The following is an 18,540-nucleotide window of genomic DNA, read 5'->3' as shown; positions in this document are numbered from 1 at the left end:
TTTTCTATTTATAAAACCTCAGTCTGTGTGAGTTGTGTTGTTTAAATACAATCACTACCCAGTTTAGAATGTTGGATTTAAATCTAGGGATTGCAAACTTGAGCATTGTGGCTGAACTCAGGGTATGTCTACACTACAGCTGCAACAGTTGGCCCAGCTATGGCACTGCAATTATGTTGCTAGAGCACCATATTGTAGATGCTTCCTACAGCAATGGAAGGGCTTTTTCCATCAGCATACTTAAAGCATCTCTCGCAATGGATGAATTCTTCTGTTGATCTAGCTGCGTCTCTTCAGGGATTAGGTCAATCTAACTACGTCGCACAGGGTGTGAAATTTTTCACAGCCCTGTGCAACATAGCTAAATGGATCTAATTTTTAAGCCATCCATTCCATTATAAAAACCACTTACTTTCAATTTACTTAAATGTCAATAATTAGCGATTTGAGACAAATTGGGAATTAAATTTATATTGTAAGCAAGGTCAGTCTATAAAAATATAAAAAATCTTATTTAAATGAAAAACTATTTTTATTCATCGTCTGTATTAACCCAGCTTTTGCTTTTCCAGGGGCTTCGTTATGGGTATTTGTGTGATCATCAGATTGTGTATACCCAGGGTCTTTCTCCACAGCTAATTGAACCTCAGAAAACTGTTTTCATTTTAGGGGAAGGGTATTAGGACAGAAGAGCATAAACCATCATAAGTGACTGGAGTGACTTGGTCCCATTCTGTAATTTAATTAGACATGGTGATTTATTATTCTTGGTTTTTCTTTGTTCTCTGATCTGGTGCCTTTCTCTCCTCCAGGCATTAGCTGGTTTCTCAGATTACCAGATTTTTCAAGAGTTGATCAAAGGAAGAGAAGACAACTCCTTCTATAAGAACTGCATCTCTCAGATGCTGAGAATGGTAATGGAGGAGGGCTGTGCCACGCAGAAGCAGGTCCTTAACTACATTGGGAAATGCTTCCGAGTGAAACTCAACCTTCCTGAATGGTACCCAAATGAGCAAGCTGCAGAATTCCTTGTGGAGTACGTATTCATATAGCAATATATAAGTAAATGATTGAACTACAGATGTAGTCACATTTCTCTGTCTGACCTTACTGTATCATGACCAGCTTTTCAGTAAGCTCAAGGACAAAAATTTAGAGACATCTACCCACCCGCCCCCTGAATAACATTATGGGGCCAGTTTTCAGCCAGTTTCTGGAAACTTTGCATTTACCTTAATCTATCTGCAAATACATATCTACCAAATATGTGAGCATGATTTCGGAGGATAGCTGCAGACTTGGTCCTTCGTGCATTTTGCCATATGGCTTTGTAGTGGGTTTTATAAAAGATCTAAATATCCTCAACACTGAGAGAGAGATGTTAAGAAATTGAACAGTGAGCGCTGCCTTAACTCTGAATCTACTGTACCACAACCTTCTTGGCATTTAACCCATTGTTTGAAGTCCTTTGCACTTGAGCATAACAGGGTGAGTGAAGTTTACCTTAAAACGTTTTTGGGGAGTATATCATTAGGTAGAGGAGAGAAAATAAACGCTTGCTTCGTGGAATAACATAGGACACCGCATTCCATTCTAGTTTTTACTTTGAATATTTTTAAGGGGGGGGGGAGGAAGTGGTATTAGGAAATCCCTGGTTCATGGTACAGATGTTTTGAGTTGAGGAGCTCTTGCTGCTAGCCCTTGAAAGGAACTGATTGGAAGATTCCAGAATCCTTGAGATACCTGTAGTTAGAGCATGGTCAGTGCAGTAGAAACCTCAAGCCAGCCTACTGGTGACTCAAAGGGTTAAAAATGTTAAGAGTCAGTCATCTGGAAGGACAAGAGTCAGGAGTAAGAATCCTTCATGATGATCTTCAGAGAATCGGAATTTCAAGGTTAAACTATCTGGTTTTTTTCCTTTCAAAATATCCTGGGGCTCTTCGTCCATATGGACTAAACTGAACATTTTGTCCATCAGAAAGGGTTTTCAGTTGAAGTGGGAGGTGAGACAGGAAGAAGCTGAAGGCACTAGATAGGGTGTGCACCTTGTTCGATTGGGCTTTGGTAATTATAACTTGCATATTTTGAAAGAGAATTTTCCTGCCAAGTTTTGGCCCAGAGTGGACCTTTATAGTTGAGTCATAAACACTTGAATACAAGGGAGTGCAGAGTGAAAACAATCATGGCAATGCTAAGATAAGCAAGGGCAAAAGGTGCTACCTAATCATGGTACTTGCCTCTGGGAAAGTAAGCTTGTAGCTGATTTGCTCTGACAGGAATTTAGGAAGTCTGTACTTTGTCTTTTTTCAGAGTAGCAGCCGTGTTAGTCTTTATTCGCAAAAAGAAAAGGAGTACTTGTGGCACCTTAGAGACTAACAAATTTATTAGAGCATAAGCTTTCGTGAGCTACAGCTCACTTCATCGGATGCATTTGGTGGAAAAAACAGAGGAGAGATTTATATACACACACACAGAGAACATGAAACAATGGGTTTATCATACACACTGTAAGGAGAGTGATCACTTAAGATAAGCCATCACCCACAGCAGGGGGGGGAAGGAGGAAAACCTTCCATGGTGACAAGCAGGTAGGCTAATTCCAGCAGTTAACAAGAATATCAGAGGAACAGTGGGGGGTGGGGTGGGGTGGGGGGGAGAAATACCATGGGGAAATAGTTTTACTTTGTGTAATGACTCATCCATTCCCAGTCTCTATTCAAGCCTAAGTTAATTGTATCCAGTTTGCAAATTAATTCCAATTCAGCAGTCTCTCGTTGGAGTCTGTACTTTGTCTTGCCCACATTAAGCTGTATTCAGACCAAAATTTTATAACTGAGTGCTCTGCTGGGACATGATAGGAGGTTTGATTGTGATGTTGCATGGCAGTAACAGAGTTTTAGTGAGTACATTTTCTATTTACCATTTATTTAGAGGGAGACAAAGTAGGCGAGGTAATATTTTTTATTAAATCAGCTTCTGTTGGTGGAAGGGACAAGTTCGAAAGCTGTGTCCCTTCCACCAACAGAAGCTGATCAAGTAAGATATAAGCTTTCCTACCTTGTCTTCCTCCTGTCCTGGGACCAACATGGCACTGAAAACATTTATTGTGAGGGCATTTTGTGTTTACTGTTTCTCTGTGGAACAGAGTTAGTGATGCACATATATGATTGCACCGCATTTTATGTGAAATCCGTGTACGAAATTTAGCCTTCGTGTGGACCTGTCTCAAATTAATTTTGTGCTTTTAAGTCAATTTAGTGCTTTAAAAGGTGTAGAATTAACATTCCAGGAGTCTCTCTTCATCCAAGTAACAGGCACAGTACTGGGAGCAGCAGTGCGGGCTCACCTGCTGATGTGCCTCAGTCATGTTCTGGAAGATTTGCATCTCTAAGGATGATGAGGGGGATGTATCTCAACCCTTTCAGGCCGTGGTTTGCGTTGAAATTTCTGAAAACCCCCCAGATGTGTGTGGGGGAAACTGTTATGCAGCTTAACTTTTCAATTAATGAATAGGAGTTTGGTCAAGGGCTGTTCAGGCAGGAGCTTGGACCATAGATCCTGTTAGAGATGGAGTTAATTGGCCCTTTTTCTTCCTATTCCTACAGTCAGTGCATCTGTATACACTTGAAAACCAAAACTGAGAAGTTCTACTTGCTTTGTCTGATGACCCGGAAGCTGTTTGCTTTTGCCAAAGAAGAGTGCATGGAGGAGAATCCAGATAGCCTTATGAATCAGGAGGTGCTTACCCCAGGGCAGCTTTACCTCATGTTCTTAAAGGTAATGCCTTAAAGTGTTTAAAGCTGTGAGAGGCAGGAGAACCTCCAGATATACAAAAAAGAGAGCAAATCTGAATCCAGCATGTGGCGTATTTGAATGGCTCGTATAAGAGGAGCTTGTGAGGAGGCAGCTGGGCTCTGGTGGATCATGCTGAGGATTGAGATTCAAAAGATCTAGGTGCTGTTTCTAACTCTGCCCCTGATTTGCTGTGTGACCTTGGATATGTCACTTAACCTTTCTGTGCCTGTTAGCCTGTCTGTGAAATAGGGATGATGCTCTTTGCTCATCCTCATTTGTTAGAGCACTATAACATCTACAGCAAGAGCGAAGTATTATCCACTAAACACACCACACACAGGATTCTCACTCCTGAATTAGCATCTCAGCTTCTCAGTATAAAGCTGGCATCACTCCCTCAGTCAACACTGTGCCGAATGCTGTTGGCAGACCCCCAGCTCAGGCCTGCACTCTGAGGATTTCACTTTTGAGTTACTTCAGGCCAACCTTGTGTCAGTTGTAGGACTGCAGATATGTTCTTAATTTCCCAAGTGTTCAAGGAGACATCTGTAGGCAGATTTCACACCCATGTACATCCCATGAGACACTCAGGCAGCACTGACCTTGGCTATGACCATTTGTACAGGAAATCTTTCTACCACAAGTCTGTTTTATTCTTCTTCAAAACCATCTCTAGAAAGGAAAGGTCAGAAACCCCTAAGTATGCTAAGATGCCTGGAGGCACCAGGCATCATAGGACACTGAGTAAGATGTGCTGAGTTAAGTCCTTTGAGGTGGAGTAACTAAGAATGTATTTGGCTGTGCTTATACAGTGCAGCTGATCTAATGCACCAAAGATAACAAGGAAGAGTTTGCATCAGGGCTGCAGTAAAGTGCACCGAATGATTGGAGAGCAAATGACTGCACCAGGGCCTCGAACTGCTGTCAGTTCTGGGAAGCAAGCACCAAAGGGTGCCATGATGTCTGAACATGTTGGGAGAGTGCTTTGAGATACTGTTTGAATCAAGTGACCAAAGCACCAATGGATGGTGTTTTGGGACAGGAGTATCAAGACACCAGGTCCAAGACAGACCCTTTTTTTTTTTTTTTAAGTTTGATTGGCAAGGAAGGGTTAGAAATATCAGAAAGAATATACTTTGGGCTGATCTGTAGGGAACACCTTCCCCAAACTAGATAAAGAAGGGACTGGCTTGAAATGCCTGGGGCAGCAATACAAGAGTGAGTGTCTTGGCATAGGACACCCATTGGGGGTTGTGATGGAGGGAGTTCAGCTGGCTTCATGATCAGGGACACTGACCCAGGAGTGAGAATCCTCTGTGGGGAAGTCTTTAGAGAAGCAGGATAACTTTGTTCCTACTGAGGAAACGGTCTCAATACAGTTGTAGTGAAGCATCAGGAAGAACTCTTTGTTCAGCTGCCCCATGTTAGTTCTTTTTTTCCATTATAGAGGGAGCTAGTCACCACCCCTCTATTTAGATTGGCTAACACTTTGCTTTGTGAAAGATCCTTATAAACTTTTTGGAGAAACTGATACCTTCGTTGTTTGTAGCATCTAGGTATAAAGCTGAAAGAACAAGGAGTACTTGTGGCACCTTAGAGTCTAACAAATTTATTTGAGCATAAGCTTTCGTGGGCTAAAGCCCACTTCATCAGATGCATACAGTGGAAAATTCAGTAGGAAGATATAGATAGATGTAGATATATGCACAGAGAACATGAAAAAATGGGGGTTGCCATACCAACTCTTAACAGACCAATCCATTAAGGTGGGCTATTATCAGCAAGAGAAAAAAAACTTTTGTGGTGATAATCAGGATGGCCCATTTCAAACAGTTGACAAGAAGGTGTGAGTAATAGTAGGGGGAAAATTAGCATGGGGAAATAGTTTTTAGTTAGTATAATGACTCATCCACTCCCAGACTTTATTCAAGCCTAATTTAATAGTGTCCAGTTTGCAGATTAATTCCAGTTCTGCTGTTTCTCATTGGAGTCTGTTTTTGAAGTTTTTTTGTTGAATAATTGTGACTTATAGGTCTTTAATTGAGTGTCCAGAGAGGTTGAAGTGTTCTCTGACTGGTTTTTGAATGTTACAATTCTTAACGTCTGATTTGTGTCCATTTATTCTTTTGCATAGAGACTGTCCGGTTTAGCCAATATACATAGCAGAGGGGCATTGTTAATCGATCAGTTTAGTCCCTTAAATCTCCATGACGCTCTTGTTTGCTGCCTGTCACATGGTGCATTGCCTGGCTTATGAATCTTGAATGCAAATGAGGGAGGAAAGCTGTTGTGGCTCATATATGCTAACCTGAACTTGGCCCCAGTCTTATTTGGACAGCATGTAACTTTGTGCTGCTGTCCTCATCCTGTCCCTTAGCTAACCATGGGCCTTTGTGCTGAGAATGCACAGTAAGGGGGCACAACAAAGCTCATTCTTTGCTTGTGCTAGGAAAACCATTCTTTTCAGGTTTGCCCATTGGTGCCTGAGCTGAAGTGCTTTCAGCAACCATAACTGTAGGAGTTGCAGGTGGCAGAAGCTATGGGTGCATTTGCTCAACACTAATAATCACTGGGGATTACAAATTAGAATAACTGTAGCTGCAAATACTCATTTTGTGTCTTTCTCTTGTATAGGATGTGGTTCTCAACTAGGGGTCCGGGCCCCCTGGGGGGGCCGCAAGCAAGTTCCAGGGGGTCAGCCAAGCAGGGTCAGCATTAGATTTGCTGGGGCCCAGGGCAGAAAGCCGAAGCCCCACTGCCTGGGCCTGAAGCCAAAGCCTGAGCAACTTAGCCTCACGGGACCTTCTGTGGCGTGGGGCCCCAGGCAATTGCCCTGCTTACTACCCCCTAACACTGGCCCTGGCTTTTATATGCAGAAAAACAGTTTTTGTGGCACAGACGGGCCATGGAATTTTTATAGCATGTTATGGGGAGGGTCTCAGAAAGGAAAAGGTTGAGAGCCCCTAGTATAGGAGACCTTTGTGCTATGTCTGTTCAGAGCCCTGTACTCCAAAAGACTAACTAGAACTGAGGCATTTGTAATATGGTCTGTGTTCTGAAACAAAGACTATCAGTTTAAATGTTAATGAGCTAGTTCAGAAAGGAGTAGCGACGCAGTGCATCACGGCAAGGAGTAAAATTTGAACAAATTGTGATTGTTGGTCTCTTTTAAAAGACAAGGAAGAATGCCACTGATTTCCTGAGTGACCTTGATTTGTCATTTAATATCTCTGCACCTTGATTTCCTAATCAGTAAAATACACTTCACACCATGTGGCTCCATGCTTGTCTCTCCTTCTCTTCTCTGGTTTTCCTGCTTCTCACTTCTCCTCCAGCAACTATCCAAAATACTACTACCGAAGTTGTCATCTCAAGGCTTCTCCTTGAATCACTGTTGGTTTACTGTGGAAAATTAAAGTTCCTTGTTCCTACCTTCAAGCCCCTACCTAACGTGCACAACTACGTCTCTGCTTTAATTTCCCCCTACTCCCCCTTTTGCTGTCCGTAGGACTCTCAGGCCCTTGTCATACTATTCCTTCTAGCCTTCATTCTGCTTTTTGCAGGTTTTGTTGTCTCTTCACCTGGAATTCTTATCTCCTTATTTGGCAACACAGCTTTTTGCTGCCTTTTCACCAATAATTGTTTTATGCTTCTTTGTCCTGTCTATTTTAGACTGTAAGCTCTTTAGAACAAATTTGTTTTATTATGCTTTGTAAAGTACCACATACTTATATGGAGCTATATGAGTAATCTATTAAGAATAATAATAATAATTAATTAAAAAAAATTGTCTTGCCCATTTCTGGGCCTTTCATCATTGTAATATGGAAGTATTCCTGTTCTAAAAGTTCTTAGTATAGATCTATAAAAATATGTCACTGTAAAGCATTTATAATCCACAGTAAGAGCATGCAAGCCCAAAATATCCCCATTTGTGCTGTCAGACTCCGTGGGTAACCCATGCATAACTAATTCTTTAGAGCACGTCTATTTGCCATATCTTTATAATCTGCTTCTAGCATCAGTTTTTAATAGAAGTTTGTGTTTGGAAGAACAAAACTCCCTTGCTACTGCAGTGGCTTGTGGCTTTGGAATTGAAGAAAAAAATCTAAATCCAAGGTGTTTAAAGGTTCATGATGTCTTCTGTTGAAGGAAGCCCCCCACCTTCACTCCAGGGAATAGAAACACTGGGGACTGAGGTGGGCTGTCTGTAGTCGGACGGAATAGTAGCTGTGAACCAATAAACTGTGCTTTACTAGCTGGCTGCAGGCCTGCTCTGGCACACTTGTGGAGGAGCCAGCCACGCCTTCCAGAGTTTAAAATGTGAAGAGATTAAACATGTTTGAATGATAACATATGATGTCTTTACTTTGAATTAGCTTGGCTGTATGCAGTGGATTTCTTTTAATAAAGAGTTGGAAGCAGTGGCAAATACCTTACCCTTCCCTGTTATCAGAATAGTGAACATCTGAGCTCATTCAAGTACCAAAATTACAACCCAAACAAACCGCCAAAAGCAATCATCTAAAGCAGTCATCTAAACTGTTTATCACGTTGTCTGAGAAGCATCTCTCTTGGTGATGTACTATATATAGCAGTTTCTAAAAACGAGCTTCGAAGTCAAATTATTCCTTTTTTGTAAGGCAGCTCAACCCTTCGCTGATTGTCACTTCATCAGGATGTTCAATGTCCAATGAACCAAAGGTCAAATGTACTTGCAATGATGATGACACATTTCAAGAACTGTTTCGTTCCACGTAAATTCTTTCAGAGGAGATGTTGAATTGTTGCAGAGAGTAATACACTTATGCTGCATATTGCATTAATAATCTACTTCACTTTTTATGGATTTCTCTACAAACTTAAGAAATGCGTACCTGTAGTTGATAAATCAGGAGGTGATTGCAAAACTGGTGGATTGTGCCTTGCATTTCACTGACAGTGTGCCTTTCAGTGTTGAAATGGTATAATTAACATAATTCAGGGAGGGAATTAATCTAGAATAATAGAAATTAAAGATGGGTAGTTTTATCTAATCATCAAAAGATCATCTAATTCATCCTTCTGCCAATGTGGGAGGGTCCGTACAGTATATTAATCTGTAACATTGCATGCTTCAGACACAGGGCTATTTCATGTTTTTACTTTGCTAATTTTAACATGTCTCGTTTTTAAATCTTAGGAGAGGATGGAAGCTTGGTTGCTTTCTGTTAAAGCAGCCTTGGACAAAAGATCTCAAAAGACCAATATAACCATAAATTCAGAAAATATGATGAAGCTATTCAGCATGGGAATTGATGTTACAAGGCCATTTGAATATCTCCTTGCTACTGGTAACCTGCGCTCTAAAACAGGTAAATTTTATCTTGCACCTCATTCCATTCTTGCAATACAATTTTAGCTCTCCACAGAGAGGTGCTGATGGATATAAATTTTTCAAGCCTCTTCTCTTAAAGTATCATTTTGTCTACTGCATATTTGCTCAAGTTGAATTCATGAAGCTCCTTATGAACAAGAAGCTTTTTCACAAAAGGATTAGATTTTTCCTCAGACTTTGGATCCTATGTATATTAAAATATATACATTATTTATATTCAGATTCAGGATTATATATCCTTTACATTTAGCATTGCTAAAAGAAGCTGCATTGATTGCTTTGAAAATAATGTCCGTTCTCCTGGAAAAGGCACAGCATGATGTATGGAAGTGCAGGCTACTTCTCTGTACTCCTTCCCCTCTGAGTTAAACATCCAAGTGCAGTAGTTTCTATCATCAGAGCCCATTCAATCCTTGGCCTGTGCACTGAGGTTACAAACATCATGTCTAATATGATACTGTTTTATGTCCACTGGAGACTGGGCTGAGCCTACAATAGACCACTGGAAATTTTCTGAAGCGAAACTTCAGTGAAAAATAGGGAAACAAATTGATAAAATTTTCATGGAACAAACTTAGTTTTGCAGTCAGCTTTGAGACTGTTAACTCATTTCACATAGAGCGCCGAACAGGTGTGAGTAACTTTTGGTTGCTTTACCAACTTGAGCTGGATTTGACCCAGTGACCTGGAGTGTAAAGGCTGTATAGCCCATTACCAGTCCACTGAACCCCTCAAATGTAGATATAGCTTAATAAGCTGAGAATCTCTCCTTTGATGTCAATGTTTTAGAATTCTATGCATGAGTCTAATGAAGATGATTTATAGAATTGTATTTTGCAAATGTCCTTCATTAATATCAGCTCACATATTAAATCTGGCTTTTGTTTTTTAAAGGTCTGGGTATGCTACAAGATTCTGGTCTGTGTGTGGTGGCAGACAAGCTGAATTTTATTCGTTACCTGTCCCATTTTCGCTGCGTACACAGAGGTGCTGCATTTGCCAAGATGAGAACCACCACAGTGCGCAAACTGCTGCCAGAATCCTGGGGCTTCCTGTGCCCTGTGCACACCCCCGACGGAGAGCCCTGTGGGCTGATGAACCATATTACAACTGTCTGCGAAATAGTGTCGCAGTCAGCCTACACCTTGTCCCTGCCACCTTTGCTCTGCTCCTTAGGTAGGTTCCGTTGAGTTAATAACTTAAGAAAAACTTGCAGAGAAAACAGCTGATGATCTCTGCAGGACCCCACAGACCCGTGTCTTCACTGGATATCATTAAAACAAAAACACTTCAACATGGCTAAACCTGCATTTTGGTTAATGACAAAAATAATGTATTGCTTACACAGCACTGACGTTTTTAAAATGTTGATTGAATAGCAATACAATTACTTGGGGGTATTGAACTAATAAAAGCTGCATACTGTAGAATGAGCAGCTTCACGTATACAGAAAGATAAATGCATAGAAATGTCTCCAAAAATTGTCATTATTTGTGCCTTTATAAGGTCACCAATGACTATTTAGTAAAAGAACAACTCATCTAAGAGTTTTTTATTTTCTTGTGGTCATCAAATCACTTTTTATTGTTTTAAATCTGGATATAATTCAGGCAGCATATGGAAAAATAGTGTATACCTGATATTTAGATTCTTAATATATCTAGTGGGCAAAGCAAAATGTAAAGTATTTCCTATATGCTGGTCTAGAATGTTTCTAAGATCCTGAAGAGTGTTTTGTGTGGATCGCTACTTTCGGCATTAATGACTTCCTTGGTTCTTTCCCAGGTGTCACTCCAGTTGATGGGACTCCAAGCCAACCCTATGCAGAGTGTTACCCAGTTACACTGGATGGCTCGTTAGTGGGCTGGGTAGAAAAAGATATGGCTCCTAGGATTGCAGATACTCTCCGGCACTTTAAGGTTGCCTTGATTGATGTGACTTGACTTAAAAGAAGCAGTCTGAATCTACTGTGCTAAACAATATGCAATGTGGTGCACCTTGAGGCTTGCTTCAGATTCCCAAATAATTTTTAACACTTCCCAAACATTTCCTCCATTCATTTTTGTGTCTTATCCATTCATTTGGTTTTATTTGAATTTTATCATGTTTTTATTTAATTTTATACCTATTTATCAGGCATTGCCACCAAAGCATTGCAGCATCAAGGTGTGTGTTGGTTGTAGCAATTTAAAATGCAGTTGTTTTTCTCCAGTTTTGTAGAGATTTTGATGCAAATATTTTTTTAAAAATATATGAAACAGTGAATTTATGTAGCTACTTGTGTGACTAAGATTTTCATTTGCGGGGGAAAATAGGCTATTGGATGCAAAAAAAATCTTCGTTTATTACAAGTTTTCTAATTGGCTTTTTTTCTGTGTATGTGAGAACAGGTAATGCAAGAAAAGAAAATTCCGGCCTGGACTGAGGTAGTCCTTATTCCAATGACAGGAAAACCTAGCCTGTATCCAGGATTATTCATTTTTACTACCCCTTGCAGGATGGTTCGGCCTGTGAGAAATTTGGCCGTGGGAAAGGAAGAATTGATTGGTACGCTGGAACAGGTACTGTGCGTGGGTCTGTCTAATGTGTTTGTTTATTACAAAGCAGTGGCCGTTAGAGAAAAGTCTTTGATCCAGAAATAGCACACGCCTTACAAAATATCTGTGAAAGGAACAGTGAAGGGGAGGTGGGAAGCTGATCTTGTCAACAGGGCAATTAAGTTTGCTTGGGTGACCTTAGAGTTTTCTAGCTTTTTACTGGTGTGTACTTCGATAACCACTTTGTGCTTGTAAGGGTTTTTACCCTTCAATTACTGATATGTGCTCTCAATATTAACTGTGCCTGAATGAAGGCTTTTGTGTGGATTACTTTCTTGTGTTCATCTACCCTGTCTTCTGGCATGACACTGAGCTTTCAGAAAGAATGCTTACATAGTGACTTAAAACTATGGAAAGGCTGGAGTAACATTTCCCTTCCCAGTTTTACTTCCCCTCCTCAGGGCTGGGAATGTGGTGTATGAAAAGGGTCGTTTACGTCTACGCTACGGGGGAAATGGGGGGGTGACTCCCAGCTTACACTACAACAGTAGTGTAGCTCTGATGGCAGTGACAGCACCATGCTAGCCGTCCCAAATACAATGAACCTGAACCCTGAGGGCATGTACTTGGGGCTGCTAGCACATGCTGCTGCTACTTGTGGTACTGCAGCCACGTTACTGTATGTAGTACGCTAGCGCAGATGAGAACTAGCGTGAATATGTCTACGCAAGCTGAGAATCACATCCCTAGCTCAGGGTAGAAGTAGCCATAGTTGTGTTGGTTTTTGCATATCCCTCTTTACACACTAATACACTAAGTTACCAAATAGAGCAGCTGGAGCTATGAAAGTGATTGGAGACAGCTTTATTTACCCTTAAAAATCAATTTGGTAATTAAATTAGACTTTGCTTATCTCAGGTCTTCATGAACATTGCTGTCCTTGAGGATGAAATTGTGCCTGGCGTGACCACTCACCAGGAGCTCTTTCCTCATAGCATGCTGAGTGTGGTAGCCAACTTCATTCCGTTCTCTGATCACAACCAGAGTCCCAGAAACATGTACCAATGCCAGATGGGTAAGTCCTGTGCTAAATATTGCCATCAAACAATGCCCCAAGTTTCCACATGCAAGAGGAAGGAAAAAAATCAGATCCAAGACTCCTTCCTTCCCCTTTCCTTTGTATCCTCATGTGCTTTGCAGGAGGGGGAGAACCTCCAACAAACCTTAGAAGGGACTGTTGGTTCCCTTCACAATCCATGGGACTTGGGAGGCTCATCAGTATCCCTTGCAAGCCTTTCAAAGGGAAAGGTGTCCGCCCCCCCTCCATCCCCCCCATGACAAACTTCCCCAGCTGTCAGGCTCAGTTACTGCTCAAGAGAAAGGGCTTAAGAGTCCTCGTTTCTCATGTGCAATGCTGAGCTCTCTGAAGCTGACGTTCTCTAACGTGAATTTTTAGTAGGGGAAGTTACTGTTTCAAAGTGTGGTCAAAGGCACAGGACCTCAGCAGAATCTAAGGAAATTGGGTTTATTTCTTTTTTTTGCCAGTAAGTGGAAAATAAGTTGAGTGTTGAGAGTGTGTGGGTCTGCCTGCCTGCTATATTTTCAGGGATCCTAATTCAAGAACCCATGCTCCACTTCACTTCAAATTTTGAAGAATATGTCTACAAAGAAATGTCTTAACCCCATCAGATAGACGTGACTCATGCCTGAAAGCATGAGAATTTATATCCTTTCTAAACGTTGGGGGTTTATTACTGTCTGATGAAATTGTGTATGTTCTCATTAAACTACGCTAATTCCTAAGCCTTTTTTAATCCTACTAAGTTCTTGGTTTCTGTGATATCTATTGGCAATGAGTTCTAAAGTTGAGTGATGCTTGATATGTTTATGCGCACCTCCAAGGATAGTGGCTACGCTCAAGGGATGGCACATGAATGGCCATACTGGCCTGGACTTGTGCCCCACAGCTGTCCTCATGGGACGGTTCTCGCAGTATCTAGTGACCTTAGAGTGGTATTCTTGCTGATGGTATTTGCTCTATTAACCACCTTTGATACCATTGACCGTGAGGTGTGTGGACTTGTTTCTGATCCATAGCAAGGATGAATGGGATGCTCTGAATGGTCCTGGTCTTGCCTTGCTGACTGCTCTGAGAGCGTGGTGTGGGGTAACTACTCCTCCCTGAAGTGCTCTTTTGTTAAACAAGCAGGGTGATATGTATGTGAGGCCATTGGGAAGCTTAGTGATGAGGCATGGGTTGCAGTATGCTGCTAACGGACAGCTCTACATCTCCATATCCATTGACCTGGCCAGAGCTGTCCATTTTGGTGCTCCGTGTCTGTGGGAGACTGGCACAGCTATGAGGGCGAACTGGCTGAGACTCCATCCCAGACAAGATGGAGGTGATGCAGATTGGTTGGGGGAAACAATCGGAAGATATAACAGGAGTAATATTGGCCATCTTGAGGTGTGTTTGCGCCATCTGTGGATCAGGTTTTCAGTCTGGGCTCCGGTAACACTCGGATGCTATTAGAAGAGCAGGTAGCTGCCACAGCAAGATCACCTCTTTTCCCCCTCCCCAACGCTTCACATGGCTAAGAGATTTGAGTCCATTTCCTTTGGATGTAGACCATGCAACTGTCATCCATACCTTTGTCACTTTGCAGGGTGCTCGCTGGGAGGCTATATCTCAAATCTATCAGGAAACTGCATCTGGTACAGAACTTAGCCGCCTCTGTATTAAGCAGTATGTATTTCATGGTCATATTAAACTGGATCTCCATGATCTGCATGGATGGCCTGTTGGTTTCTGGGTTGACTTTGTGTTGATTTAGACCTATCAAGCCCTAAAATGGCCTGGCTTTTCTTCAAGACCCCTTCTCTCCCTGTGACATACTACCACAGTTGTGGTTAGTGAAGACCCTTGAGCTGAAGTGTCAATGGTATAAAAGAGAGAGAGAGAGTGCAGCTGGCAGGTGTTGAGAGAAGAGTGAGGTTGTGGACTCTAGGGTGACTTTTGTTGGTGGAGTTTATTAAATGTTCGTTCCTGGCATAGTGCTATTGATGGGTGATTGCCAGAGTCCGTATGGTTTGCATTTTAAGAGTTTACCAAGGGCACTTACTCCTTGGGATGGGTGCTCTTTTCCATACAACCCTAAGTGAAACCCTAATACACCCTAAGTGAAAAAGTGCTTCTAGAGCTCAGAATTCCACCTTACTCCTGCTAGGAAGCAAAGACCAAGGAGTAGAGAATCCTATTGGAAAGGTTTTGAAGAAGTAGATTTGTACTATTTGTCTGAAAATAGTAAACTGAATAAAATAGCAACCCATTGTTCAGAAGTTGCATCACTTATCAATATTCAGACCAGGAGTTAAAAAATATTTTATAGTATGAAAATGTAGGACAGAAGAGACATAAGTGAAATATCACATACAGAAAACCTTGATTTTAATTTTTTATGGTAAGTATGAAAGTGACCTTCCATCTAGATATTTTAGAATTACTTTAAGAGGGAGAATATTAAAAATAAACCTTATTAAATGATAGGAATGAATTACTACAGGAATTTAAGTAGTAGTTTGCAATTTGTGATTCAGGAGCAGGAAGGGAAGTTCTTATCTGCATCAGTGCTGTCTTAAAGTGAAAACTTAGGAGAACTTTTTGGATTTGGGGAAAACATCAACTTTTTCTTTATACACAAGAAGAGACTCTGCAGGCTGGATCAGTTTTATCCCTACCAAAGCTATGACAGAACATTGTGATTTTTTGCCACTGGCTTAATCCGTCTCTTTTTTGTTCTAGGCAAGCAAACTATGGGCTTTCCACTTCTGACTTATAAGGAACGCTCAGATAATAAACTGTACCGACTTCAGACCCCGCAAAGCCCCTTGGTGCGGCCATCCATGTATGATTACTATGACATGGACAACTATCCAATTGGCACCAATGCAATCGTTGCTGTCATCTCCTACACTGGCTATGACATGGAAGATGCAATGGTAAGTCATTGAAAAGGAAATGGAATATACTGCCTTGACTGTGTCATATGAGGAACTGGCTATGTTGATTCTCAGTTAAGTCATGAATTAAACATGTTTGGGTAATTGGCAAAAAAAACCCAAACAATCTTAGTTTGCCACACAGCAGGTGCACGCACAAAAGCAAGGAAATTAAAAGCCACCTAACAGTATGTGCCCTCTACTTCTCCACCTGTTTACAAGCTGCACCTCACAGCTTAGACTCCGCTGTGGAGTGTCTGGGGAGCAGGTCTCTCCCATGATGTGCTCTCCTCTGCCATTCTCTCCCTGGCTCTGCTGCCCAGTCTGCCTTCATACTGGTCTGGGGAATGCTGAGAGAGAGGCTGTGCAGCAGGACCAGAGGGCAACATCAGAGGATGGAAGTAGCAGTTGGTAAGAGTTTACTTGCCTGCTTTTGCTGGTGCACAAATTTCCCCGTCTGGTAAAAAAGGGGAAAATAAATCACTTTTCATATTTCTGATCTGTATTGCTGTAGCACACTGGGACCTGCGACTGGCAATCGGCCCCATTGTGCTGGGCGCTGTACTTGCGACATTTGAGAAGTGGGTCATGTCAGAGGTCCTGAGTGTTGGCATATGGGAATTGTGGTGTTTATGGGATTGTGATTATTTTGGCAGGGGTGTGATTATTTAACTAGAGGGATGTTGTTGTTTTTTTTTATTTTTTAAAAAAAAAAAGTGGGTCACAGTAATATGTACATGCTTTCTCTGGCAAGGTCAAGAAAGCATTTGTGGGCAGAGGAAGGGGAATACAGAAGCCTAGGGAGAGTGAATGTGTAAATTGGAGAGACTGAAATCAGACAAGAAGTGTTTTCATCTTGTTTAAAAACGATTGTTTTGGGTAAGTCAGCTTTGAAGAAGCCTCGCTGAAGGGACTCTTCTAAGATTCTGGTTTATTGGGGTTTTTTGTTCAGATTGTAAGTAAGGCTTCGTGGGAGAGAGGATTTGCACATGGCAGCGTTTACAAGACGGAGAGCATAGATCTTGCTGAAAAAATCAAACAAGGAGATGACAGTCTGGTGTTTGGAGTCAAGCCTGGTGATTCAAGGGTTATACAGAATCTAGACGCTGACGGACTGCCGCACATTGGAACCATACTGCAGTATGGGGATCCTTACTACAGCTACCTGAACCTCAGTACCGGGGAGAGCTTCATAACCTATTACAAGTGAGTTCAGAGCTCAGCTGTTCTAGTTACTGTCTCAAATGCAGAGTTCTGAGAAATCCTCTGATGTGCAGACAGCCCTGTAGGGTTTAGGAGTCCTTTATTCATTCCCTGATCATTCCAGAGAATGAAAACATCTCTGTATCTTTTTATAAAGCAACTCTCACTGGATGCATGCACTCTAGGGAAGAGTAATTAATATTGCAGATGCTTTTTCACAAAGCCAGGGAAAGACCCACATAAAAGATGGGCTTATCACAAAGTAAAATTGGAGACAGTTCTGGTGAGGAGAGCTTGTGCATATGAGATTTCTCACCTCCCATTCTCCACTACTCCTGAACTTCGGCTCATCTTTGTTCCGCTCCCCTTCCCCTGCAGCCATTCCGTGTATAGTACTACGATGCTTTTGCACTCTATAGCTTCTTTCATGAGAATTTCTTAAGGCACTCTGGGTAAAATTTTTACAGGTGCTTAAGCAACCAAGGAGCCTAAGTTCTGGTGACTTCCAGTGAGAGGTGTGTAGGACCTAAGTCACTCTGGAAAATGGGAGCTAGGCTCCTACATCGCTCAGGCAGTTTGAAAATTGTACCCATTATAAACAAATGTTACCACGTTGCTGGGAGGTAGGTAGTATCCTTGTCTTACTCGCGGAGAAACCAAGGCACAGGGCCTGCGGCAGAACTAGGAATAGAACCCTCTTGTCATGATACCTTGTCAGTGCGCTAGCTAGACAAGTACATCCCTCTCCATGTAGGATCAGTGACCTTCCTCTGTGTGGGTGGGTGATGGCCTCCTCCATCTGCTGATCTTCAGGCCCAGAATGTTAAAGCTGACACAAAAAGGATATTTTAAAAATTGGGGTTATAAAGAAAGGCCTAATAGTTGGTGGTTTTGGGGGGAGTGGGCTGGTTCTGCTGTTTTTATTATATATTAGAACGGGGTGGCCAACTTGAGCCTGAGGAGGAGCCAGAATTTACCAATGTACATTGCCAAGGAGCCACAGTAAAACGTCAGCAGCCCCCCATCAGCTCCCCAACCCCGTTTCAGAGCCTCCCATCCACCAGCAGCCCTGCCGATCAGCGCCTCCTGCTCCCTCCTGATCAGCTGTGGTGTGCAGGAAGCTCTGGGGGAGCGGGGGAGGAGCAAGGGCACTGCAGGCTCAGGGGAAGGGGTGGAGTGGGGGCAGGGCCTATGGCAGAGCCAGGGGGGAGCAGTAAGCACCCCCCAGCACATTGGAAAGTTGGCGCCTGTAGCTCCAGCCCCGGAGTTGGTGTCTAGACAAGGAGCCGCATATTAACATCTGAAGAGCCGCATCCGGAGCCACAGATTGGCCTTAGAAATATCAGGAATCTCAAGGTTTGTCTTCCTTTTTTTTCCCCTGGAGGATCCCAGAGATATTTTTGAGATTTGACACCTTAAACTAAGAGGACAAAGATGTTGAATCTTTTAACAACAAGAGCAACCTTCCTTTTACTAAAATATTAGTTGCTGACAATAAACAGGCATTAACAAAAACATTTTTGAATATTCTGACTAAAATTCCTACCCCTTTCAGATCATCAGCTCTCTCTCTCTGTGGGCGCTTGTGCTCTTACTGTTTCACTAATTCTATAGGTTTCAGAGTAGCA

General features: G+C 42.0%; 1 protein-coding gene across 4 annotated transcripts in view; it reads left to right on the top strand.

The window, feature by feature from the left end:
* Positions 1-18,540, top strand: part of POLR1B (RNA polymerase I subunit B) — a 33,983-nt gene that overhangs the window by 11,985 nt on the left and 3,458 nt on the right. For all 4 annotated transcript variants that reach the window (XM_038396293.2, XM_038396294.2, XM_038396295.2 and 1 more), the window contains 9 exons: positions 813-1,036; positions 3,606-3,777; positions 8,978-9,149; positions 10,067-10,348; positions 10,959-11,092; positions 11,564-11,734; positions 12,629-12,785; positions 15,513-15,709; positions 16,662-16,915. In XM_038396293.2, coding sequence (XP_038252221.1) covers positions 813-1,036; positions 3,606-3,777; positions 8,978-9,149; positions 10,067-10,348; positions 10,959-11,092; positions 11,564-11,734; positions 12,629-12,785; positions 15,513-15,709; positions 16,662-16,915 — 1,763 coding nt within the window. The remainder of the gene's footprint in view (positions 1-812; positions 1,037-3,605; positions 3,778-8,977; positions 9,150-10,066; positions 10,349-10,958; positions 11,093-11,563; positions 11,735-12,628; positions 12,786-15,512; positions 15,710-16,661; positions 16,916-18,540) is intronic.

The sequence above is a fragment of the Dermochelys coriacea genome, chromosome 3, assembly GCF_009764565.3.
Source record: "Dermochelys coriacea isolate rDerCor1 chromosome 3, rDerCor1.pri.v4, whole genome shotgun sequence".
NCBI classification, from domain to species: Eukaryota; Metazoa; Chordata; order Testudines; family Dermochelyidae; genus Dermochelys; species Dermochelys coriacea.
Note: the sequence above shows the minus strand (reverse complement) of the source record. Positions and strands in the feature narration are given on the sequence as shown.